The sequence below is a fragment of the Astatotilapia calliptera genome, chromosome 16 (assembly GCF_900246225.1).
Source record: "Astatotilapia calliptera chromosome 16, fAstCal1.2, whole genome shotgun sequence".
NCBI classification, from domain to species: Eukaryota; Metazoa; Chordata; class Actinopteri; order Cichliformes; family Cichlidae; genus Astatotilapia; species Astatotilapia calliptera.
Genome location: NC_039317.1, coordinates 21431446 through 21450327, shown reverse-complemented (window position 1 = coordinate 21450327; position 18882 = coordinate 21431446). Strand labels below are relative to the sequence as shown.

At 41.7% G+C, this 18882-nt stretch overlaps 1 protein-coding gene across 1 annotated transcript in view; it reads left to right on the top strand.

The window, feature by feature from the left end:
* The first annotated feature begins 2207 nt into the window (after nt 1-2207).
* myo10l3 (myosin X, like 3) overlaps nt 2208-18882 on the top strand; it is a 60459-nt gene continuing 43784 nt past the window's right edge. Inside the window, exons 1-2 of the mRNA XM_026144145.1 lie at nt 2208-2491; nt 16137-16235. Of these exons, the coding sequence (XP_025999930.1) occupies nt 2471-2491; nt 16137-16235 (120 nt within the window). The 5' untranslated portion in view covers nt 2208-2470. The remainder of the gene's footprint in view (nt 2492-16136; nt 16236-18882) is intronic.

The following is an 18882-nucleotide window of genomic DNA, read 5'->3' as shown; positions in this document are numbered from 1 at the left end:
AATCTGTTTGGTGTGCATAATGATTCACCTGGGCTGTACAGCAGAGAGTCAGGGCACCCGGTGGCCCCCATGTGTGTGTCAGGTGATTGTGAGAGGGTATAATCACCTCCAGTCAAAGTGTCTGTGAGCGGTAAACTAGCTTTGGCACAACAATGGGATTGTTCAAGTATTACTCCCTGAAAATCCTTACAGGAACGCAAAACAGTGACTGCACTGTTCTTATAAAAGCTGCTCTTAACCTTTTGATTAATAAGTACCAACTAACTAACTGACTACCAACAACAGGCTTGTATAATCTAATGCAACAGAAATGCTGAATAGGCATTTTGACATATTAGGAGCCAGAAAGGCTGATCAGTACATATAATGTACTTTGATTGAATTCACCAATTTGACTCAAAAGTTGAGTTAGTGACTGAAAGACAAAATTGAGAAGGATTTGCAAGATTTGGGGATTGCACTTTGCTCTATTTAGTAGATTTTGCCACTAGTATTGAGGTGAATTAAAGGTACAAATAAAGAATACGGTTTTCTCAGAGGGGTATTGCAAAAATGCTTAGAGAAATGTTTGAACATCCCATATATGTTACTTTAAAATACTGTGTAGTAAACTCACTAATCAGTGGTAATATAGCTCCATCTCTGAAAACATGGTGTTTCAAAAGTTTTTTTAAAAAGAGAATGAGCTTCAAAGTAAAATTATAAAATAATTTTAAGCTGTGAGAACAACACTATCAAATCAGGAGACTGACCAAAACATTCTGCCATATCACACAGCAAGCATCTATTATATAACAGACTGCATACAGTTTGCAGTCTGGGGCTGTTGCATGACTGCTCAGTATAGAGTAACATATTCGTCTATCTGGTGTTATCATACCTGTTAGCAAAGGCAGTACATGAGCTGCAAAATGCACATCCATTGTTTGATTTCAACAAATAATACAAAGAAGAAAATGATTTTTGTGTTGAGACTGTAAAGCAGCTGTCTGTGATTTTATAAATGGCTGCTGAGGACCCCGTCAATCACCGATACATCATTTCATATCATTATTTATTTATAAAATGTATCTATTCATTATTTATTATTATTGATTTGTGAACCAAAAGAAAACCAAAAGAATGAGCTTAAAGACACACTGGCTACCCATTTTTAAATTTGGCACCATGACACATATAAATATATTTTTATTTATCTTAACAGTATGACAGCTTGAATATAAATCCTTAAAAAAAATAAAGTGAGAGTAAGGAGATGATGAATCACCCGGCGTGATGAGGTATTTGAATATTTTTCAAATTCAGTGCCAGTAGAAAAACTGCAACAAATGCATACCCTTAAAAATAAACAAATACAAACAAACACCACATTAGGGAGCTGATTAGTGTTTAGAAAATGAGACCATAAGATGACCATTAAAACAAAAGCCCCAGAGCTGAAATTAGAAACAAACCGACTACAGCAAAATGTAAAACAACCCAAATCAGACAGACAGCAACAATACCAGATGCAAAACAGCAAAAACCACACAAACCGACTTCACAAGAGACAAAGAACGGCTGCAAAGGCATGCAAAATTACTAAAATACAACCAAAATGTGCCAAAATGAAAGGGAATGCATGCTTTGGTTCTTCATAGGATGAATGTGGGGCCTTTACGTATTTGTACCCGTTTGACCTCATAGCTTCTTCATCTGTCAGTGACTCTTAGGTAAAGAAAAAGAAAGAAAGAAAAACGCATTGAAGAATAGAAGACTGACAGCCCAGTTGTGCATTCAGTGCTCAATATGCTTTACAGTTTTTACTTGGCGATGGAAACATATGAGTCTAATAAGAAGGTCCTCAAATCAAATAATCATAAAATGCTCATTTTATCGGAAAGATTTTTTTTAAGACATCTGCAAAAATAAAACCAACTTACTCCTCCTGATCTGCTTCTTTCTTCTCTGTATATTTTTTCCAGGAAGCAAAATAATGACTCAGACTCAGTCTCACCCTAGATATACATAGAAGTAGATTCATATTAGGCCTGCTGTGCTATAATAAACCTTTTTAAGCAAAAACCTGGTATGTTGGATACATGTGCACATCCTTTTAAAATCTGTAGAAACATGAACAAAGAGGGCGTATGCTGATGGGAGGGCTGTGGCTCAGCAGGCTCCTCCTCCCTGCATAATAAGCCGGGTCCATTGAAATGAGTAGACAGCAGAAACGGCGCAGGCAGCTCCACAGCGGCTTGTCGGGACACTTCAGAAAACAAGTCCGAAAGTGTCCGAAAATCAGAGAGCAGAATGACTCGTTTCATGACTGGCACAGAGTTGTGAGCAAGTATCCGGAAAAAAAGAGAAAAGATTTTATTATCTTACCGAAGCGGATGGGAATAATTTGGGAATACAGCCCGCTCTCCTCCTCAGCTGTGGTACCCTGAAGTCAGACTACAAAGAGCCGTGAGGTCGAGCACTGGTTAAGATGAATACTTCCTTTTTAGAGGTGAGTTCGCCTGCTTTCTCTATAGCGGTATGAATACTTTTTAGTAGCTCTTTGCTTTAATTTGGAGCCCTACATGGATTTTTGAGACCTTCACGCTCCTTTGTTTTGTTTCACCACACTGTGTTTTGAGCTTTTTATAAATGCGGGATGGGTTCAGACCACTTCATGATTTTCACACCCCTGTAAAAGCAGCCCTTATTATGATGTATTCTGCGGTCTTTGTGATCCTTTATCAGCCGCTCATGTGTCCTATACCTCTACAGGATGGAGCCAGAGTGGCAACCTCACTGTCCACAGAAGCCTCTTAGTCATACAAATGTCTGCCCTGACAAAAACTACTACAGCTTCTCAGGGAAACCTGTGTGTAGCTTTAATTAGAGGCTACACAATGCAACTCTCAATGCAGTGACTGCTGAGCTGGATGTGTCATCTGCCAATCAGTCCAGAGAGCAGCACACTCTGATGTAGGTGAAAGCCAGGCTGGCTTTAGGTCTGATTTGTCATGCCCCTCTGACTCAGAGGAGGGCACACACACTCACAGAGAAGACAGATGGAGTACAGGGGAGTGAATCTCCTCCCATCCTCTACCTCCCTATCAGCCATGCCCCTCAGTGATGCTGTGACTCACAGAAGTTTCAGCATGCAGGAGGTGCTCCATACACTTTTCTTTGCAAAGGCAGGTTTAATGCTGATTGGACAATTATCGATGCATTTCTATTTTTCAGTGACTTCAGTCATACAATAATAAATTCAGCAGCTTCGAGTGTAGCTTTCAATAATTTGCTGCACACACCGACTGTGTAGCGAGCAGATGGAGGAGAGCTGGATTTTGACTCATAATCTGCTTTTATTACAGTGATATGCTGCGAAGAGGAAGGTTATTATTTCAGCTCAGTTTTAATCTGGTTTGTGTCTGTTGACCTTTACCAACAGAGCAAGACATCCTGTAGTATTTGCTCCAAATAGGTGTATGTTTTTTGGGGTAGGTTATATTTCATTCTACTTGATTTGTTAGGTTGTCTTTGGACTTGACTGCATTCATTTGCAGTGTTTTAAAATTTTAAGCTAAAATACATATTGGTTTGACTTCGTTGTACTTACTGCTGCTTTTTTTACTGTTAAAATTAAACTGAGTCTCTGTAACAGACCACTAATGGACAACAACAGCATAAAAATATATATTTATCTCTACCTGCTGTTTCACATCTCCGGTCTGAGCTGTGTTAGAGGGAATGACTGACCTGTCCTGGTTTTCAAGTGAATTTCGGTGTCATGGAAAGATGCCAGGGTCTTGAACTCCACAGTGCCACAGCTTGGATTTAATTAAGCAGGAATTCTGGAAGTGAATTAAGATAAGGATTAAACTCAACTCTATAAACAAGTGCACCAGGATAAATCATATGGATGTGTCTTTGCTGTGAATGTCGTGGTTGTATAAAGCTGGAACTGTGTAGATAGGAGCACATCTTTTTTAACCTTTTGCATCACAAAACTCTGTTGCAGATCATGCATTAAAGAAATATGCACGTTTACCAATTTGCCAGTTACTAATCTAGAATCGGCTTTTCCTCATAGGCCACTGTTTGTTAAGGTGGAGACGTTGACAAGGGTTAGAAATCATGGTGGACTGAGAGGAGTGGTCATGGGTGTGCTCATCCTGATGGCCCATCCTGTCCACCATAAAACCTTCAGCACTGTCCTTTACCCCACACCCAATACGTTATTCTAATGGAAGTGACCCAACAAAAACACACAAGTATCGAAGGGTGTTTTTTTTATACTGCAAGGCTGCTGGATTTGGCAGACTTTATATTCACATTTTGTTTTTTCAGACATACGAGAAACTCCCTGCCCGCGTCACACCCAAATTTGGATGAATCAGAGCTTCCATTATGAAATTAATTTCGTTTATTTAGCTTTATCCACAATATCTGCTAATTTTAACCGTTTTTCCAGTGAAAAGTTTTATGCAAGAATCCATTTCATATAGCGTATATGAGAAACATTGTTGTGCCTTTGGGCCTCTTCCTTCCTGGCTATTAATTTGCCAGGTAATATGAGCATTATCTATACCTTTGTGCGACCTCCCTTTGTATGTGTGAGCTCCCACACGCACTTTAGATACTTGATACCTTTGTAGAACATCCTGAATCCCAGCTATTTTCTAAACTTGGTAATCAGTTTCTTTATAGCAGCAGCTGCTACACACTGTAAACCCAAGCAAGGAGGACTTTTCCACACCCATTAACCCCTTCATTGCATTACACACCAAATTCCTTCCTCTTAAAGATACTCTGACAGAGGGAATCCCAAATACCCAGCCTTGACCTCCCAAATTCCTGGTCACGGCTGCATGTCATCCATCCTGTAGAGCTGCGGTTGCAAGGCTTTAGGTTTCACACCGTCACCGCTGACCCCTTCACCCTCAGACACATTCTTCCCATCCTAAAAACGTCCCTCGTAGCTCTACGTGTCGCTTATGTCTGGATCTCTGAAGTCGGGGCCGTGGATCGGTATCCGAGGCTGCATTCTGTGGTGAAATGGGTAACGTGAGAAAGGCAAACCTGCCGTAGTAGTAGGTGGACTATTTTCCCCCCTTTGGCGACAGACACTTTTCTGCCCAGTTGTCACTTCCTCCAGCTGCCACTTTAAAGAGCCGAGAATCATTGCTCCCATGCAGCTGGCTGATGGAGTAAGGAAAGAGCCAGGAAGTACAGTTAGGATGTGAAGAAGGAAGGAAGGAAATGTAATGGGACCAGCATTCCTTTTTTTCTTCTAAGCGGTTGTTTTCATTTGTAATTAAAATTGAAGTGCTTATTGTCTGCATTGTCACATCAAATTAGGGGATTTTCAAACAAGGCTCTTTAGAGTTTCGGAGCTGCAGTGAATTAACGGGGCCGGTTGTTTATGATCACAAAGAGGAAGGTATTATTAAGGCAGCGGTTTGAGTGTGCGACAGCAGAACTCCTGCAGCTTTGGAACAATCTGGAGGTGGTTTAATCCACCACAAGAGCACAGAAGCTAATTACCAGCAGCCATTGTCTGACCATGCACCAGAAAACATGGATAATCCGTTCTTATCATGTTACAGATTTGCAGCGTCAGGATTTCGAGACCACAGCTTATTCAACGATTTCCTGAATTTTCCGTTTTAACGTGAAATAAATTGGAGTCAGCGCTCTGCAATATTCTGACCCGATCCCTTCCTAACTCTTTAGCTTGTGTTTGCAATTCTTGTGAGTCTAGCAGTAACCTGACCCCCGTCTATCAGTGCGCTGACCATCACACAGGGAACTCAGCGCTGTGATAACCTCCTGCTGACGCCATGCTGTTGACTTTAGTTTTATCCGCTATGTCACCGAGCTCTTCAGACAAAGCCGTCTGTGTTTGTGGAAATAAAAGGAAAACATATCTCCATCTTTCCACAGTTTCTTTACCAGTGACAAATAACACTGCACGGAATCGTCTCTTCCTGTCTGTTAGCTCCTGATGATGGACGAACTGTTGCTGCGTGGAGTCTCTCGTGGTCTTGGTTGCCTGTAAACCTGAAAGAAATAGTTACCACTCTCACATCTTTACAATCTATATGAAGCTTCTTCTATGTGATGTTCTGTGCACACGTGTTTCTGAACTTAAGCTGCTTTAATACCACAGGAACTTCCACACAGCTTTAGTAACTATTGGAGGTGCCATCATGGTTCATCAGAACTTGGTTTGGAGGATCTTTTTTGTCCTATAGAGTAGATATTTCCTTAGTGATGTAGGCGATTGGTCCAAACCAGTGTGTATGTTGATACAGCCACCATTTGAATGCAGCACAGGGAGCACTGTTAAAATATCCATGCATATAAACAGCAGCGCTTAACACTGTTCAGGCTTTACTGACACTATGCTGCCTACACAGTGATTTTGACCCACTGGACACAAATATAAAAATCTTGGCAAGAACTTCCCTTCCACTCACTGCTGCACATTCACCACACAGGAGGAGAAAAAATGAAGTCGAATTACAAAAAAGTAAAGAACAGCAACAGGAGGTGACGGTGCATTATTAGGTACTGGTGATGCAAATGGAAAAACGCTACCAAGGTTGGGTTCCCAGGACATCCCCAGTGGGTAGTCCTACTTCTATAGATGTGATTGGTGACAATCTTATCATCTAACTCTTTGCAAATTAGCAAATCCCCAAATTAAAAACAAACAAAGCTTCACTCAAGCTATTCCTTTAACAGCTGACCTTCAACCCACTTGACTCAAATCCATCCTCCATGATTAGAGACCTCTCACTCAGTTGAGGCACTACACATGAAAAATCACTTGTAATCTTCTCTCCAACGCCCATCCTTCCTGCCGCCCTCCCTGTGTGTGTGCATCAGGGCCGTTCTGGGTGTGCTGTTCTCTGAAATATTAATCACATCAGGGCACTTGGGCAAGTAAGTCGGTGATGACAGAGAACACTCTCAAACTATTATATGCCAAATCTGCTGAAAAGATACAGTCATACTGATCTATGTACTTTCTTTATTCAATGATAAAACATTCTCTGATGGAAGTAAGTGACTGGCTGAAAGGCTGCAGGGTTTAACTTTGGACCTGGACCCCTTTCTTGAATGGCAGAGTCTCTTGGTCTCTCCCTTCTTTCTTGCCTGCTTACTAATAATCCTGTCGAATAAATGCGAAACAATGCCGCCCAAAAAATCTAACACTCATCCATCCATTCTTTTTTTTTTTTTCACTTAGCAGGGACCAAGTTGTACTACAAGTTGGACCAGTTAACCCTACACAGGACAGGCCCTGTCTAGCTTCTTACCCAGGGTCATTTTGTCAAGGGGAGACCCTACCACGGGTCGGTCCTGGGATCACTTGGACATAGAAACCCCTCCACTGACCACAAATATAGCTGTATCAGTTGTGTCTTGCATGGGTAAAAAGAAGGTCCTGGTTCTTACTGTTTATTAGTTTCACTGATTTTCTTGGGTAGCCTCCAGAAAGATGTCATATATGTAAATGTCCCAGACTGTTATTTTCACATCTCAGTGGCGTCTTTCTGTCACCAGCGATGTTTCTGAATGATGGGTTGTTGATATTGTAGGCTGACTGGATGTCTGTGCCTGGGCTGCTCATGTTACTGGTGTGGTATCTGCGTTTAGTTTAAAGTGTCAGGCATGCAGTCCCTTCTGTCATTCATATCTCAAAATGATTTTCAGTACATCTCCGTGAGGTAAAGGTGGACGACTCAAATCCAAAGACAAATCAGATTTGTGTGCAGGATTTGAGATTTTTACACAGACAAAATTAAAGATTATTGTCGCTTTCCCTCATGCAAAAATTTTTTAAAAAGTGTTTGTTGTCTTTCACCTTGACTGGCCGACCTGATGGACATAGTGAGATGGTAATGAGTGTCGCTTAAATCCCCTGGGTTCCAAGGTTTCGTCTGGCAGCTTAATAACAGCCAACCTGTGATTTACTGCTCCCAGTCCAGATGTTGACTTTCCTTTTTTAGTCCCCTATGATTACGCTGCACAGAGTCAGCCTATTATGGGATGGAGTATGCGTGTTTCTAAGCTACACCATCCTGTGAGTTTAGGTTAAACACATTGCAACTACCATATGTGAATATAGCCTGAGGTGAATTTTTTTTTTTTTAAAAAACAGTAAAATTTGTTGATTCTCGTGAAGCGATTAATGCTATAGCTGTAATTCCAGGACTAATTACAGGGGTGAGCACCCTGTAGAGTTCGAGTACACATCCCACTCTGCATGAGCCTAGCTTGCCGTGGTGTGAAGAGCCTGACTGGAGAAAACAGCACAGCATGGCACAATCCACAGTCATGACATGTTAGCTTTCCCATCCACTCTAAGTGTGTTTTATTATAAGTGTGTGTGTGTGTGGTTAGAGGCCCGGGGCTTTTTGTAGGATGATATGCTGAGAAGCTGAGACTAACATGAGGAGGAATGTCCCGTGTTTTTAGGACTCTCTGTGTGTTTATCTCTGCCACTTGAACGCACTGCTAAACATACTTCATCCCCCTGCTTTGTATAAGAAACACTCGCCACAATCCAAGGAGAGGTTTGAGCAGTTTCACTCATATTTGTTCTGGGATTTCTGATTGGAATCAGTCTGTGTGCTGTTGAAATGCTGCGCGACCAGTGGATCTAATAGTTTTGGCCAAAGTTTCTTCATCCTGACCTCCAGTCCTCCCTCTTTCCTGTTATAAATTATACATCTGACTATAACACACAAAATCCCTGTCTGCTCGTTTGCCCGCAAATTCCTCCAACACCATCAGGAGCTGAGCAACCAAGACTGGCACGCAAGTACATCTTAGCTCCCTGAAGGTTCTTATCTATATTATGATGCCATCATGTTGCTTAGCAACCACTTACCAACAGGTTAAAATGACCCATTTGTAGCGTTTATGCACCTCCTAATAGCATCGTATCATTTCAATGTCATGACAGTAGCATCTAATTTATAGCCACAAAACTTGAATTATGCATTATGTGCTGTGATGTCATCATGCTGCCTAGCAATCACCTAGCAGCTGACGAAAATCACAGACCAGACAATACCATAGCATGGGCGTGTACTGGTAAAAGTAAAATGTGCATTGTAAGCATGTGATGCAGTTCAAATAAAAGTTTAAGGGCATATTTCAAGAAGAAAAGTACAGAGAATGGTTGCACGTCACTAGTGACAATTTGGAGGTTAATTGCAGTTACAAGTTGTAAACTCAGATTAAAGGCAGCTTATTATTTTATTCTGAGTCTTTTATGTTTGTTGCTATCATATCATCAGCTCCTGCTGGATGGGTAACATTTGTTTTAAGGATAATGCTGCGGGAGTGTTTCATGAAGCTTTTCACAATTCATTACACAGGTGGTACTGTTTCTGCAGGCGCTAAATCAGCACCATTTTTAAAAGTGAAACAATATCCTTGCAGGTTTTTAGACTCAGGACATGTAAATAAATTCACTTGTGACAGAGGTTAAAACTGCATTTATTTTATTTGCTTACAGAGTCCTAACAGTGACTTTAATAACATCGACAGTATCACCAATGTGCAGCTTATCATTGCCAAATTGGATTTGATCAAACCATAAATAGCTTCAGTATGAAACACTCAAAATAATAAAATGCTGAAGATAGGAGAGTTTCTAGTAATCAGTGTGGACAGCATGAGCTACAAGGTCAATGGCAGCGTAACAGTAGCCGGGCTGCTTTGTAAGCTACCACTTTGCTTACCGTGCCCCACACGTCTCACACTCTCAAACACAACACTGACTGAGCAGCATTCCTCGAGTACCTCTGGGTTTCCTGCTGTGTGACCCCATAGCTATCAGACGAATAACAGAGGTATGCAGATGCCAGACGGGCGAGATGCTGGCATGTGGCTCGGTAGATATTCCAAGTCATCAAGCTTTGCTGGAAATCCAATCAAACCTGCAGTAATCACATCATTCGTTGCCTATTTGCCCCGTCCTGTAACCTATTCCATTGTGTGCACCCAGGATCAGGGCGCACGCTTTGATCAGCAGTGGAGTGAAAATATGTTTGCACAGGATAAGGAGGTAAAACGCGACACTGTGCCTGGAGTATGTGGCAGAGATTCAAGTGTTTCTCTTCTTTCTCTTTCGCTCCCGAAGACACAATTTGTTATTCAAATTCTCCTCAATACACTCATTAGCAACACAACAGATTAACGCTGTCAATGGATGACAGGGTGGTGCCCTCGAACCCCGCCTTTGCAGACAGTGTGTATCTGCTGACTGACAGATAAATGGACTACCAAACACACTTGGACACAAAAAAGACACACTCACTTAATCCTGCTTGTGCACACAGACTTGTGCATATTTGTTAGATTAATATTGTAACTCATCTCTTTCAGGTCCATCAAGTGTGATAATGATAATGGCTTGCACGACAGTGATAACAGACTACTGTTTGATTTCCATTTAGCTACGGATACTTCTCAAACAGTCCTTCTCAGTTAACAAAAACATTTTCCTCGGTGTAAAGCTTCTTCTGTTCAGGGTTTAGGCTGTTCTTCAGATTCAAGAACAACCAGCGACCCAACGCCCCCCACCCCACATCATCACAAACAGGGAAAGCCCTGTTCCCCAGGGGACTCCTCCTCCTCCATTAGCTAATTTCTGATCAGCTGCTGTCTCCATCATTAATTCATACGTCTTCTAGCACAGATGCTAGAGGTTGCTTTTAATCTTCTGATTTCTCCCCTCGGTCACACACCCTGCCCTCACCCCATGCTGGCTGGGGGTCGTAGGCTGTAACGTGTGCGGCAGGCAGACTGTGTAGTTGCAACGAGGTAACAAAGAAAGACGAAGACATAAAAGGCATGTGCCGAGACATGAATCCTTGGAAAATCTGTGCAACGGAGGATTTTTCCTTTGTGCTGCAACAACCGCTGCTGAAAAACCCTTGAATTAAATTACCTCCCTTTGAGTGAAGCTGTTCACAAGTAGATACATTTATTTTCACACACATTTACACACTAAACATGTTGTATAAATTAAAATAATTCTCAGGTATACTGTAATAAGGTAATAAATAAGTAGCGTCTTGTGTTTATGAGGGTAAAGAAACTGCAGTTAAGCATGGGCCTTGCTGTTTGTAGGATATACAGGAGACAGTGGTTTAACCTACTGGAAAGTCTTCTGCTCAAAAACCCAGAGGGAGCTTTGCCCAGTTTCCCCCTCCAGCTGCCTAGTCCTACTTATTAATCTCACCATCCACTTGGAAGACTCCCACTCATCCCACTCACCCGATGTTCAGGAGATACCATTACAACTCCTAAAATTTGGCTGTGCTCTGCTACAAAGTGATGTGCTGGTTTTTAAAAATATATATATTTTAATGGTTATAAACATCTATGTTTCAGCTGATATCCCAGCAAACCACCCACTCCTACAAATATGTTTACTTTTAGTTCTGAAAGGAAGAAAAAATTCTTTTTGAAAAGTTCGTTTCAATGATTCCAACATAAATAACTAATAACATATTTTCTGTTGAATAATTATTGCACTGGTTTCTGTGAAAGTGCACAGCATTAGCGTGCAAGTACCAATTTGCTGCTTGACCTTATTAAATGCTACAGATCCCGTCAATGCTCTGGACTGCACATCTGTCTGCACAGTGGTAGCGACACAACCTTGTGACTCTGTTTGTTATGCTAATGCAGTCTTAATCTCTGAGGTGTAAATGCAGCACTGGATTACACTTCTATCCATAAAAATGATGGAGAGAAATCTAAATGAGATTAATCGAGAGCTCGAGTTTTGTGTTGATTTTAAACAAGCATGATTGCAAACCAGATTGTTATTAGCGTTAATCGCCACATTAATTCTTTGAAAGGTGAAGTAGAAAAGGGAGAACGGAAACATATTCCTTTTAGTCGAATATGTTGCTGCTGCACATGTTCCACTGCTAACTTTATCCTCCTCCACATGTGAGCACAACAACAACTGATATGCTTGTCAGGATTCGAGCTGGAGGTTCTCAGGCATCGGTCCTACCTGCAGGGCAGCCGTTTGTTCACCATTCCCCAAAACCACTTTATGATCCAAGAAAGTAGCTTATCATAACTAATTGTTCAGCCGAGTCCAAGTCGGGCTGAGTTAATTAGCTTTCTCTTGTTCTCTCTGATAGGATCACCTGATACATGCCAGACGGCAGAGAAAGAGCCGTGGCACCTTGTACTGTGTATGACCTTAAATATTTAAGGGACATTCATTAGCAAATCCTTGAGCTGGATGTCTTTATACAAGCTGCTGAAACTTAAGCCTCCAGCTCCAGGATCACATCATTCAGCCTGAGTGGTCTCTGTGTCAAAAGGCATGATGGGAGGTTGGCGTGCAGCCTGTTTTGGTGGAGTCAGATTACTATTGTCAGCTGGTTCTGCCTCAGCAGTGCTACACATGCTGAGTGACGTGCAACATTAAGAATTTGAAATTAGCTTGAGCCGGAGATGTCATGGCAGCGTTTCTGCTTTGCTTTTTAATGGCGCTAATAAAACATCTGGTTACCAGAAGCAGAGGAGCCCGCTAACCGACTCTTCACAATTAATCCCACTTGCAACTGGGCTTCATCATCAAATGCACACTGTACTTTCCCATGATTACAAATAAAGACATGACTCTGTTTGTCTAGCTTGGAATGGGAAGCTGTGCAGCAGGAGGTAACTGAGGTCTGTGGGATTTAATACGAGCCGCTACCCGTGCTCCTTTGTGTCCCAGCTGGTCTTTGTTTGGGATATTTCCGCCTGGCTAACTGCTGAGGCCTCAGTCAGAGGTGATTGTCTTTGTCCTGACTTAGTGACAGAGCTCCTAAAGATGGAGAGGACGAGGGGGAGGAGTTTTGTTTAGACCATCTGTTGCTGCTTCTTAGACAATTCATCTTGACTTCATACCCTACGGCCTGAGACTCGCATACCAAAATGCAGACGAGTGTCCAATAGTGCCAATGTATATCACAGGCAGCCCTATTAATTTAAGTTTGCATATATTTAATACAATTCTACAGCTTCCTGCAGCTGGTGGCTTATATTTGGCTCCTCACATCACATAATAAGACATTTTTTGGAAGCTAAAGTAGTTAAAACAAGCTAACGTCTACTAGGGGTAACCCCAGTCTCTCCTATCTGAACTGAGCTTTTTCTGGTTGTGCATTAGAAGTTAGCAAGAGGGATTTCTGCCTATACAGCTTACTAGGAAGAACCCAGAACCTATTTAAATGATTTTCAAACCACATGTTTACTGATATAAACCGAGATGTCAAAGCTGGTCATCGGATGTCATCTTTATAGGGGAAAGAGTTAAGTTTGCAAGTCGGAACTATTATGGTGCAGGTGTTAGCTTTATTATTAAGTCAACTTCCTTTATGATTAGTTTTATTTTTTGTCTATAGTACATAAACAAAACAGCAATACGGTAGCACAGCACAGTATCTCGTTGGGGTTTTTTTGCCCACCTTTGATTATAGTGTCTGGGAGAGATTTATCCAGAGTGCGAGTCACTCTTTACAGATGCTGGTGCAGCAGGCTGAGCTGTTATTAGCATCTTTATGGGCCACTTTGTCACTGATGCTTGGTTTACCATATACAGTCACATTTTTTTTAATTTGAATTCCTAATTACTTTAATCTAAAAAACTACGTGTGGTGGGCATGCAGCTGGTATGCAGTGGGTTTTTGTTCATGTGAGTGGAAAAACCTCTGAAACTGACTCAGCTGCTGAGCCACTCAAAACTTTCCTTCACTTTTTGTAGTGCTGAAATTTCTTTATTGAGGCAATACTGGAATGGGTGTGGAAATTTGCCATCTTATGAGCCATCACAGTCCTCTCCTTGTCACGGCTTGCCCCCTGTCTTATTCTGCTGTACATCTCATGCAATCTGTTTGTTACAAAATACTTTCGGCTCTTTTGTCGGCCTTACTGTTAATGTCAAGTCGTGACACGAGAAAGGAAAAAACCCCTATAAGATGACGAGAACTAGCAATATTCTGCTGAATTCCAGTTATGTAACTGAGGCTGATCTTCTTGAAATCTATAGAGCAAACACTTGTAATCCCTGCACTTGAGCAAACTCACGTGAATCAGCTTTTCCCTGAACAGGCCAGGCATGTAAGGCTGGTACCAGGCAGAAACTGGTGTGAAAGTCACCAGTCGTCTCTGTTAATGGGTGGCCACGTGTTGCAGGATACCTCTGTTATATTTCTGTCCTGATGTTTCTGTTTGTCTGCCTCTTTATTCAACACAATAGGAGGCAGGGCATTAAGAGCTGCTCGCACCCTTCCTCTTTCCCTTCTCTCTTCCCCTCTGCCTCCTCCTCCTCCTAATTTACACGACCCTCTTTTGTCCCACTCACTCCTGTCCCCCGTGGTTTAAGAGCCACATTTAGATGTGCTCCATTAGCTGACTGAAAGAAAAAAATCTGCGATGATGGAAGTGTTTCTTTTATTTTAGACTGACTTGCTTTGTCTAAGAAAGAGGCCTGAATCGAAAAATAAAGAAAACATCAGCAATCAGTCATCACACAAGCTGCTGAGGGACTTCATTTATTAGATTTTTTTAGCGTCTCTGTGTCTCATCTTGTAAATGGAGAGTGGATAAAACAAAAGCATGTTGGTCTTGTGGCAAACACATCTGTGCTTCGTGGATGAAAGTGTGCACACACGTGGCAGCCTGTTGTTAATAGTTAATGTGGATTGATGTCTGGAAGTGGTGACCTTGTCTAAGGTTTCTTAGTGGAATCCATGCATATTGATCTCTTCACTTTGATCCTTTGTTGGTCACACACTTTATTTGCTGATGCTCGTTGCTTCTCTGGCCCCCCCACCGGTGGCACTTGTGATTATTAACCGTGTTCAGCTGTTAAAGCCAAGCTTATTACAAGAGGTTGCAACTTTTTGGGTTAAATTTTGTTAAAATCCACATCCTAGTCGTCTCCATCAACTAAAATGCTAAATGAGGAATTTTCTTTGAGATCGAGGACATTTTTCATACTGCTTTCATCTCTCCTTTGCAAAACTGCAAGTTTCAATTTGAGATTTTGGCTCTAATGAAACAATTAAGATTTTAATTACACAGAAAGTTGCTGGATTATTGTAAGCAATCAGACATGAAGGTGGTACCATCTGTCTTTCTGCAAAACTACATACTCCCGTTTACTATCAGACAAATGCGTATTTAGTCATGCAAAAAGATTTTTACTTTTTATTCCACAGGGTCAGACAGGCGACTGTTTGTTTTCATTTAGTACAGTCTTTCAAACAAAGCCAAATCTATAAATGTATCCGCCGGTGCTAAAGTGGCAAATGCTGTAAGGAAATGACAGTTTGCCTGAGCAATCAGCCTCAGATTCCTGTTATTGCTCCTAGTTACTCACATGCTAACAAACATGTCTGGGAAGGTCAGCGACTCCGTATGGATACGCAAACACTGGAAACTGGGCCGCTGGGATCAGATATTAGTGTCTGTCTGGAAGCGGCATCTGATAATGGCTAGAAGTGTGCTGCGATTTGCCCGACTGAAATATAGAAAACAAAGGAAGGATGATAGACATTTGAATCGATTGATATGCTAAAGTGGTAAATGCTCATTTGGGGTCATAGTCTTTTCCTTTATAAAGGAGACCAGGCACACTGAAAGCATTTTTGACAGTGTATATGACTGAGTGGTGTTTTGACTCTCTGGCACGGACTCATCATGCAGATCTGGTGAACAACTTCTTCGCTTCTAATCATAGTTTAATAAGAGACTAACTGTGTCCATCCAATCTTGGTGAAACAGTGGCTACAGTATGTGGCACATAATGGTAAGCAATTTTGAGGGGATAAAATGGAAAAAGACAGAGAGAAGAAAAGCAGAGAGGATAATTCTTACTTTTAGAGAAATTCTCTGCTCTTGCTCACCCAGCTCTTTTATAATATAGCTAAAAAGCCTGTGCGTGTGGGGAGTGGTGGTCGATCTTTGTCTTCCTTTGTTTCTGGTAATATGAAGAATAAGAACATCAATGGAATACTTAGTATCTGTAATGCAAATGTGTAAGACCTTTGTGTAAAGCGCATGACTCCAATGCAAGCCCAGTGTCCAGATGTTAAGGTTGTTGTGCTATTGTGTTGCAGGGGGCCCGTGTGTGGCTGAGACACAAAGAGCAGCTCCGCCCCTCTACTGTCAGCTCTTGTGATGATTCAACCCTCATCCTCACCACCGACTATGGGAAGGTAAGAAGACGTTCTTTTTCACTAGTCTTGTCCCTGATTCGTCACCTTGGCAGTATATCTGGAACATGAAGCTTTTATCGTTGGTTTAAGCATTCAGACTCTGTGTTTGCAAGTTTACGCTTAAACCAACATTATTCCTTTTAAAAATTAACAAAGCAAAGGCGCTGAGGTGCTCAGAGAGTATTTAAGTGTCCATAGCTGATTGTGTCCATTTAAAATCTCACCCTGGTTTTGTCGTGATCTGCGGAGGCAGACCGTGCGGCGGTGTGTGTGGTGGACCCAGGTGCGAACACAACGAGAGTAGACTGGAGTAAACTTAACTGAAAGCGAGCCTTTATTTTGGCTGGTGACAAGGAGTGCAGACAAGGCAGAAACGCAGTGACAAACTAAACTATGACTAAACTGAGAAAGTAAAACTAGGAAAAACTATGAAGACACAGGAAACCATAACTATGAATACTAAGACTGGCTGTGACAACATGGAGGGTGGGAACACAGACGACACGACACAGACTACATGAAACACAGAGACTAAATACACAAGAGGGATGATCAGGGGAAGTGGCCACACATGGGAGCACAGCTGACACACATGAACCTAACGACAGGACAGGAGAAGTGACACTGAATACGCTGACAATGAATACAGATTTTCAAAGTAAAACATGGAGATTAGACATGACAAGAACTAAACATAACCACGCAGACATGACACATGAACCAGGGAGACTTAGTACAGGGGGAGATGACATAAATAACTAAGGAACAAAACTAAACTGCAATCTAGAAATTAACTAGGTGAACTAAGCTAGGTGCAAATGAATACAAAAGATACATGAAACTCAAATACTGGGTCGCTTGACCCAGAACCATGACAGGTTTCTGTTAACTCGTCCAGGGTCGTATAAAGTAAAAGGGGGAGGTTTGTTTCCCATTGTGTATATGTGGGAGACCTAATTGTTTGCACATATGTGTTTCATCTGAGGGCTCTGCAGCGGCATCAACATCTTTTGTAATAAAGTAAGAATGACAGGAATGGAGTCCAGCAATTCACTGGCCTCAGCTTATCTGTTTGGCAGTGCGTGGTGGTCTTTGTGTCTGGAGGAAATCCTGTTACAGAGGCAGAGAGAGAAACAGACACAGGGAAGCAGACACACACACACACACACACACACACACACACACACACACACACACACACACACACACACACACACACACACACAGAGGTGGAAGGTCAAAAATAATTTCTCATTCAAGTCTTTGTGAGTCAAAAACTGTAGATCAAAAGAAAGCTGTTTTATCTTGTGTTATATATCTGTACTTATATGCGCTTTGCCTTCAGAGGAGTCCTTCTAAAAAATGGACTTATAAAGTAGAGAGTAGGTTGCTAAATTGTAAGGAAGCTGCATTTTTTTTTCATGCTCGTGCATTAACTGGTTAAAGGAGTACTTGCTTTATTGTCACTGAAACTTTGTGAAGCTCTGGAGTTTTTGTCAGGTGCCCATTTACACTGGATGCACTGTTTTTATCTAAAAGAGTGCCCCTTTGTACATTGATGTTGTTAACTTTCACACTGTTATTAATATTGTGGCCACACAAAACCAGTATTGGCAGTCCTGTACTGGTTGCTTAGGGCTTATGACAGTTAGCCATAATATTCGATGTCATCCACCATCGTTGCAAAACATTTTGAGCTGCTGGCTCTGGGTCATTTTACATTACATTCAACATTAGAGCCACACTAGTCTATAACACAACAGCAGCTACACAAAGGGTGCTGTCAACGCAGCACAGCAACAACATATGTAAGTTCACTGTTCATCAGTTCTCTCTCATGATCCTCTATCCTTCCTTCCAAGCTGCATTCATAGCTTTGGGACTTTTGCATCCCCATCTCCCTTTTCACATGGAGACTGGAGTTTCAGGCCAGTTCATCCCAGTCTGTTAGGTTACCTGTTCACTTTCTAACACCATCATCAAGTCTGCAAGTGACATAATGGTGTTTGGCCCAGACAGGTACAACATGACTCAGTTCACAGGGACGAAGCATGGCACCTTGGTGCAGAAACAACAGTCTGACCTTGAACACAAAGAAGAGCAATGAGCTAATAGTGGATCTAAGAAAACAGAAGCTTATTGCTAGAAGCTGTGAATGCATTCCCATCCATATAAATGGTCTGGAGGTGGAACAGATGTCTGCTTTCAAGTAAACTCTATGGAATATGGAATTAAGTACTGGGCCAGTTTTTGGTGTTTGTAGTCTAATTGCGACAGGACTCTGAATTCGAATATGATATTGTTGCAGAATTCAACTGTGGCAACAAGTCAGCTTGTGAAATTTCTTCCTTCATATATTTTCCACAATCAACTGTAAGTGTTGTTGTTAGCAAGTGCTTGGGAACCATAGTACCTCAGCTACAAGGTGGTTACCACATAAAATTATAGAGCTGAGTGCTGAGGTGCTCTGCTGAGTCAACTGCAGAGATCGAGACCACATCCTCAGTATGAAAAACGTGCGCAGGGAGCTTCATGGCATGGTTTCAATGGCTGAGCAGCTCCTATGGGTGTAGTGTGTAGGTGGCCTTGTACTCGTCCATAAATTGTATCTGTGAGTTCAGGACTTTTAATTGACTCTCAGAGAGAG